This window comes from Lepus europaeus, chromosome Y (assembly GCF_033115175.1).
Source record: "Lepus europaeus isolate LE1 chromosome Y, mLepTim1.pri, whole genome shotgun sequence".
In the NCBI taxonomy this organism is placed as follows: Eukaryota; Metazoa; Chordata; class Mammalia; order Lagomorpha; family Leporidae; genus Lepus; species Lepus europaeus.
The window spans coordinates 20857756-20865881 of NC_084851.1; the positions used below are offsets into that span (position 1 = coordinate 20857756).

The window sequence follows — 8126 nt, forward strand, 5'->3', positions numbered from 1 at the left end:
TTAAACTTTTATTTAATGAATAGAAATTTCCAATGTACAGCTTATGGATTACAATGGCTTCCCCCTCCCATAACTTCCCTCCCACCCACAACCCTCCCCTCTCCCACTCCCTCTCCCCTTCCATTCACATCAAGATTCATTTTCAATTCTCTTTATATACAGAAGATCAATTTAGTATACATTAAGTAAAGATTTCAACAGTTTGCACCCACATAGAAACACAAAGTGAAACGTATTGTTTGAGTACTAGTTATAGCATTAAATCAAAATGTACAGCACATTAAAGACAGAGATCCCACATGAGGAGCAAGTGCACAGTGGCTCCTGTTGTTGACCCAACAAATTGACACTCTAGTTTATGGCGCCAGTAACCATCCTAGGCTGTCGTCATGAGTTGCCAAGGCTATGGAAGCCTTCCAAGTTCGCTGACTCTGATCATATTTAGACAAGGTCATAAAAGACAGGGTGAGGGTAGTAACCAATGATCCTAAGAGTGGCATTAACCAGGTCTGAACAATTCTACAGCATTAAGTGGGGAAGAGGACCATCAGTACACACAGGTTGGGAGTAGAGCCATTGGAAGTAGAGGTTATGATTACAAAGGAATGAGGCCCAAGTGCACTAGACAGGATCTAGAACAAAGGACAGAGTCATTATTAGAGGAGCTAAGAAAGGTGCTGTCTAAGCTACAATTAAGTTTTCTGATTGAGAGGCAAATAGAACCTGATAGAAGGGGCTTGATAATAATCTGTTGGGCTTTAGGCCTTGTAAGTTAAGAGGCCCAAACCTATCTATCTGTTTACATGGGGTACATCCTAAGGGAGGTGTGAACCTCCTAGGGGAAGTCACTCTGTTGACTTTCATTACTTGGCTGGCCTGGGAGGAGAGCTGGCCAGGTAAAGGCAGGTGGCATCTCTAACAAGAAATTTACAGTTCTGCCTGCAATGTTGCTGACCCTACTTGGCTGTCCCCTCAGCTGCAGTGGTCACTTTGGAAGCTGGGCAGAGTGAAGGGCATCTCAGCTTAGAGGCAATAAGATCTGTGGCTCTGACCTAGGCATCCTTCGACTCCAGGGCAGGTCCATTTCCAGTGATCCAACTCTTGGCAGAGCTGCCAGGGCTCTTCACAAGCTGACTTCTGCTGAAGCCCAGGCTTACCACATTGAAAGCCACTGCAGTGGACTGGCCTGTTGGGTCTGCTTGAGGGCAGATCACTGTACAGATCAGCCATTAATAGGCCTGCCACCCATTGTTTCTGATGCCCAGCTTTGTTTTCCTCCTGGGTTTTGTTAAAGCAGACCAGAGGATGCAAGTCAAGGGAGTGCCCATATCCCATCTCTAATCTTCGGTGGCCTGAACTACAAGTCTATAGTCACAGGCATGTTCTGTAGTAGTTTTTCTAAGGTAGACAATGCCCATGAGGAAAATTACATTCTCACTTTAAAACTTTCTTTCCCTTTGGTCTGAAAGGGAGGTTTTTTCTGCTTACTGTATACTTCGCTGATGGCGAAGTAAATCTAGCTAAGAGATTATTATTTAAGCTCTTATTTTGGCTATACTATTACATAAAAATGCTAGCCATCTCTTTTATAAGGTCTAAAGATTAAATTGCGTGTCCTACAGATTCCTTTATCATAAATTTAATTTCCTACCTTGAAGAGAATAGAGAAATGAAAGAACAAGTTGGGCTTAGAATAGAGAAATGAGGGAGCAAGTCCTAGATCGCTTGCTGACAATAGCAATATTACATGAATACTTAGCAAACCGTTTCAACCATTAGATAACAACTTATAAAAACATTTACCAGAAGGTCCAATGCCTTCTATAAATTTTAAGAATCATGTATTTGAAAACATCTCTTAAATATCTAACAGGGTGTAGTTTTTTTAACCAGTAAACTTAAGCACAACCATATAAAATGTTTTTAGTTTCTTTCTACCAACAAGTATAAAACATATGATTCAGAGATTCTGGTCAAACAGTGGCCACACAGTGGTGACACACAGTGCACCTCCCACGGTGGCCATTGGAGGGTGAACCAACAGCAAAAGGAAGACCTTTCTCTCTGTCTCTTTCTCTCACTGTTCACTCTGCCTGTCAAAAAAAAAAGAAAGAAAAGAAAAGCATAGGTAGAGAAGTAGAGCCAGAGAGAGAGAGAGTCTTCCATCCATTGGTTCACTCCCCAAATGACCACAATGGCCAGAGCTGAGCTGATCCAAAGCAAGGAGCCAGGAGCTTCTTCCAGATCCCCCACATGGGTGCAAGGGCCCAAGGGCTTGGGCCATCTTCTGCTGCTTTTCCAGGCCATAGCAGAGAGCTGAATCAGATGTGGAGCAGCTTAGACTAGAACGGTTGCCCATATGGGATGCCAGCGCTTCAGGTTAGGGCTTTAACCCACCACACCACAGCACTGGCCTGCTTTAACCCACCACACCACAGCACTGGCCTGAGAACAAGTTTTATGAGTACTTAAATCTATTTGGAAAATAATTTTTATGAGTTTCTTTGCATAAGATCCTAGCAGTCTATGGTTTTGTCTTCTTTCAGAACTTACAATGCAAGCACTAAATGTGATGTGTTAAAATAATTTTAATCCACACAACAAAATTAGGTGAAGTAATATATTATGCATCTTATAAAGTAGGGCTGATTACTTGCCTAAACCAAAAATGTTAAAAAGGTAAAATGCTACATTGTGGGAATGTAAATCAAGGGTAAGTTTCACACAGTGGTATAAGACACCACTTAAAATGCACACATTGGTACTGGAGTGCTGATTGCAGTCCTGGCACCTCTACCCCCAACCCAGCTCCCTGTTAAACAATACAAAAAAATCACAGGAGCCATCCAAGAGGGAAGTATAACTCGGGGAACTCCAACCAGCAAAGTCTCAGTGGAGAGCATCTCATTCCTGCGGGGCTCCATCACTCAGGGTACCCTGGCTCTGTCCCAGGCTGGCATACCAACCGAGGCGCTGGTGAATGGATCCATTTCTCGAATGCCCATTGCAGAGAGCAGTCCTGAGAAAGGCAGAGAAGAAGCTGCATCCAAAGGCCATGTTATTTATGAAGGCAAAAGTGGACATATCTTATCCTATGATAATATTAAGAATGCCCGAGAGGGGACTAGGAGTCCAAGAACAGCTCATGAAATCAGTTTAAAAAGAAGCTATGAATCAGTGGAAGGAAATATAAAGCAAGGAATGTCAATGAGGGAGTCTCCTGTATCAGCACCGTTAGAGGGGCTGATATGCCGAGCATTACCCAGAGGGAGCCCTCATTCTGACCTCAAAGAAAGGACTGTGCTGTCTGGCTCCATAATGCAAGGCACACCAAGAGCAACAACTGAAAGCTTTGAAGATGGCCTTAAATATCCCAAACAAATTAAAAGGGAAAGTCCTCCCATAAGAGCATTTGAAGGAGCCATTACCAAAGGCAAACCGTATGATGGCATCACCACCATCAAGGAGATGGGGCGTTCCATTCACAGATCCCACGGCAAGATATTTTAACTCAGGAGAGCCGGAAGACTCCAGAAGTAGTCCAGAGCACGAGGCCCATAATTGAAGGTTCCATTTCCCAGGGCACACCAATAAAGTTTGACAGCAACTCAGGTCAATCTGCCATCAAACACAATGTCAAATCTTTGATCACGGGGCCTAGTAAACTACCCCGCGGAATGCCTCCGTTGGAGATTGTGCCAGAGAACATAAAAGTGGTGGAACGGGCAAAATACGAAGACGTAAAGACAGGCGAGCCAGTGCGTTCCCGGCACACATCCGTGGTGAGCTCGGGCCCCTCCGTTCTCAGGTCCACACTTCACGAAGCTCCCAAAGCACAGCTGAGCCCGGGCATTTATGACGACACCAGTGCTCGGAGGACTCCCGTGAGTTACCAGAACACCATGTCCAGAGGCTCACCCATGATGAGCAGAGCTTCCGATGTTACAATTTCTTCTAGCAAGTCTACCAATCATGAAAGGAAATCCACACTGACCCCTACCCAAAGGGAAAGTATACCAGCGAAGTCTCCAGTGCCTGGGGTGGACCCTGTTGTGAGCCACAGCCCATTTGACCCCCATCACAGGGGCAGCACGGCAGGAGAGGTCTACCGGAGCCATCTGCCCACGCATTTGGATCCAGCCATGCCGTTTCACAGGGCTCTGGACCCTGCAGCTGCTGCTTACCTGTTTCAGAGACAGCTTTCACCAACTCCAGGCTACCCAAGTCAGTATCAGCTGTATGCAATGGAGAAGACAGACAATCTTAAATGATTACATTACCTCACAGCAGATGCAGGTGAACTTGTGCCCTGATGTAGCCAGAGGACTCTCCCCAAGAGAACAGCCACTGGGTCTCCCATACCCACCAACAAGAGGAATCATTGACCTGACCAATATGCCTCCAGCAATTTTAGTGCCTCACCCTGGGGGAACAAGCACTCCTCCCATGGACAGAATCACATATATTCCTGGTACACAGATTACTTTCCCTCCCAGGCTGTACAACCCTGCGTCTATGTCTCCTGGACACCCAACACACCTTGCTGCAGCCGCAAGTGCTGAGCGGGAGCGGGAACGAGAGCGAGAGAGGGAGAGGGAGAGAGAGAGGGAGAGGGAGAAAGGGCAGGAACGGGAACAAGAGCAGGAGCGCATCACCGCAGCCTCCTCCGACCTCTACCTGCGACCAGGCTCAGAGCAGCCCGGCCGGCCTGGCAGTCACGGATACGCTCGCTCCCCGTCCCCGTCAGTAAGAGCTCAGGAGACCATGTTGCAGCAGAGACCCAGTGTTTTCCAGTGAACCAATGGAACCAGCGTAATCACACCTTTGGACCCAACTGCTCAGCTACGAATCATGCCACTGCCCGCTGGGGGCCCTTCCATAAGCCAAGGCCTGCCAGCCTCCCGCTACAACACTGCTGCAGACGCCCTGGCTGCTCTTGTGGACGCTGCAGCTTCTGCACCCCAGATGGATGTGTCCAAAACAAAAGAGAGTAAGCATGAAGCTGCCAGGTTAGAAGACAATTTGAGAAGCAGGTCAGCAGAAGTTAGTGAGCAGCAGCAGCTAGAGCAGAAAAGCCTGGAGGTGGAGAAGAGATCTGTTCAGTGTCTGTACACTTCTTCAGCCTTTCCAAGTGGCAAGCCCCAGCCTCACTCTTCAGTAGTTTATTCTGAGGCTGGGAAAGATAAAGGGCCTCCTCCAAAGTCCAGATATGAGGAAGAGCTCAGGACCAGAGGGAAGACCACCATTTCTGCAGCTAACTTCATAGACATGATCATCACCTGGCAAATTGCCTCGGACAAGGATGCAAGGGAACGTGGCTCTCAAGGTTCAGACTCTTCCAGTAGCTTGTCTTCTCACAGGTATGAAACAACTAGCAATGCTATTGAGGTCATAAGTCCTGCCAGCTCACCTGCACCACCCCAGGAAAAACTGCAGGCCTATCAGCCAGAGATTAAGGCAAATCAAGCCAAAAACGATCCAGGCAGACAGTATGAAGGACCATTACATCACTATCGACCACAGCAGGAGTCACCATCTCCACAGCAGCAGCTGCCCACTTCCTCACAGGCGAGGGGATGGGGCAAGAGCCCAGGACCCATCGGCTCATCACACTTGCCGATCACATCTGTCAAATTATCACACAGGATTTTGCTAGAAATCAAGTTCCCTCGCAGACTCCCCCGCAACCTCCCACTTCTACATTCCAAAATTCACCCTCTGCTTTGGTGTCAATGCCTGTGAAGACTAAAACATCAAGTCGTTACAGCCCCGAGTCCCAATCTCAGTCTGTTCACCATCAGAGACCAGGTTCCAGAATTTCTCCAGAAAATCTTGTGGATAAATCCCGGGGAAGCAGGCCTGGAAAGTCCCCAGAGAGGAGTCACGTCTCTTCAGAGCCCTACTAGCCCATCTCCCCACCCCAGGTTCCAGTTGTGCATTAGAAGCAGGAAAGCATGCTGCTCTTGTCTCAGCAGGGAGCTGAGCCTTCGGAGCAGAGGAGTGATTCCTGCTCACCAGGCAGTATTAGCTACTTGCCTTCATTCTTCACCAAGCTTGAAAACATATCACCCATGGTTAAATCAAAGAAGCAGGAGATTTTTCGTAAGTTGAACTCCTCTGGTGGAGGTCACTCTGATATGGCAGCAGCTCAGCCAGGAACTGAGATCTTTAATCTGCCAGCGGTTACCACATCAGGCTCAGTTAGCTCTCGAGGCCATTCTTTTGCTGATCCTGCCAGTAATCTTGGTCTAGAAGACATTATCAGGAAGGCACTCATGGGGAGCTTTGATGACAAAGTAGAGGAGCATAGAGTGGTCCTGTTGCAGACTGTGGGAGTAGTGCCTGGTGGCGCCAGCACGTCAGTTGTGACCAGTAGTGAGATGCGGAGAGAGGAAGGGGACCCATCACCTCATTCAGGAGGCATTTGCAAACCAAAGCTGATTAGCAAGTCAAACAGTAGGAAATCAAAATCTCCCATCCCTGGGCAGGCCTACCTGGGAAGTGAACGGCCCTCTTCGGTCTCCTCTGTGCATTCCGAGGGGGACTACCACAGGCAGACGCCAGGGTGGGCCTGGGAAGACAGGCCATCTTCAACAGGCTCAACACAGTTCCCTTATAACCCCCTGACACTGCGGATGCTCAGCAGCACGCCACCAACACCGATCCCATGTGCCCCCTCTGCTGGGAACCAGGCAGCTCCTCACCAACAGAACAGGATCTGGGAGCGAGAGCCCGCCCCGCTGCTCTCAGCACAGTACGAGACACTGTCGGACAGTGACGACTGAACCACACAGACGGGGGACATGGCATGGGGAGGGGCTCGTTCTGGGGTATTTTAATTGCAGGTCAAAAACCTGCCCATATGATTTGTGCCCAGAGACTTTTCAGGAGAGCCAGGGCCATAGATGATGGAGAAATGATGGAAGTTCATTTGGAGCATCAAACGGGAAGAAACAGAAAATAGCCTTTGATACGTCGCAATTCAGTGGATTCTAATAGTGGAGGGTTGAAATGTAGAGTTTTTAAAAGTGGACAATTCCTGTTCCTACATCTGTTTGTAAAGAAAACCATAATGTCTTTAAATCACTCATGTAAATAGATGACCTTTTTGCAGTGTTAAAAAAAAAAAAGAAAATCAGAAGATGATGCCTCAATAGTTTATGCTACTTCCACCCTCAGGGAGACATATCTGAGCCCTGGATCTTGGATCCTTGCTCCTGGCCATGGCTTTTTCCATCCCTGACAGTTGTGATCATTGGGGAATGAACCAGCAGATGGAAGTTCTCTGTTCCTTTCTTTTTGTTCTGTTTTTGCTCTTTCAATTAGATAAAATAAATAAATAGCTGTTTTTTTAAAAAAATACAGATAAAAATAAATCATGAAAGGTACAGTGAAAAATAATCTTGTCATCAGAGATAATAGTTTTGAAAATTTCAAAAAGTATCATTTTATAATAAATCAGTTCTTTAAAGAAACTCATATGACTTTGCTTATATAAAATAATTATCATTTAAGTATATGGCGTAAGTATTTTTAAAGGACAACAAAATGATTGATACAAATGGCTATGCTAACCCAATGTCATCTGAAACACCCAGACTATTATGAATGGTCTTACTTTAAATTTCTATGTTGATACCTAGACCACTTGAAATGCTTTGTGAAGGTAAGAACATTCAATGAATATAAGGCCACTTTTTGTATATGCAAGAGTTATAAAATATCTACGCACATTTCTTAGCACTTCACCTGGAACACAGATACATTAGAATGCTGGCCATTTCAGAGAGTCACTTTATATTAAAGTTGAAAGAGTATTGTGTATACAAGGAATTAAGATACTTCCCAGTGTATTCTGTATTCTTCTGAGTCATTTTTGTTGATTCTGCTCCTCCTGTGCCTTTATCCAAGGTAAAGTGCATACCATATATCACCAGGAATACTGAGGTAACCTTTGGAATGTGTTCTTTGCCACCCTGCCTCCCAAATCCTTACTCACACCTGTAGCTGTTCATTGCCCCATGGCTTAAAAACCAACTGTCAGGACCAGCATTGTAATACAACAGAGTGAACCACTGCTTACAATCCTGACATTCCACATCACAGTGTCAGTTCAAATCTGGGTT

General features: G+C 46.2%; 1 protein-coding gene across 1 annotated transcript in view; it reads left to right on the forward strand.

Annotated features, from left to right (window-relative positions):
- Positions 1 to 6814, forward strand: part of LOC133754142 (nuclear receptor corepressor 1-like) — a 34116-nt gene extending 27302 nt beyond the window's left edge. The window contains 4 exon segments of the mRNA XM_062184697.1: positions 2809 to 3484; positions 3487 to 4249; positions 4251 to 5566; positions 5569 to 6814. Coding sequence (XP_062040681.1) covers positions 2809 to 3484; positions 3487 to 4249; positions 4251 to 5566; positions 5569 to 6785 — 3972 coding nt within the window. The 3' untranslated portion in view covers positions 6786 to 6814.
- The last annotated feature ends 1312 nt before the right edge of the window (positions 6815 to 8126 follow it).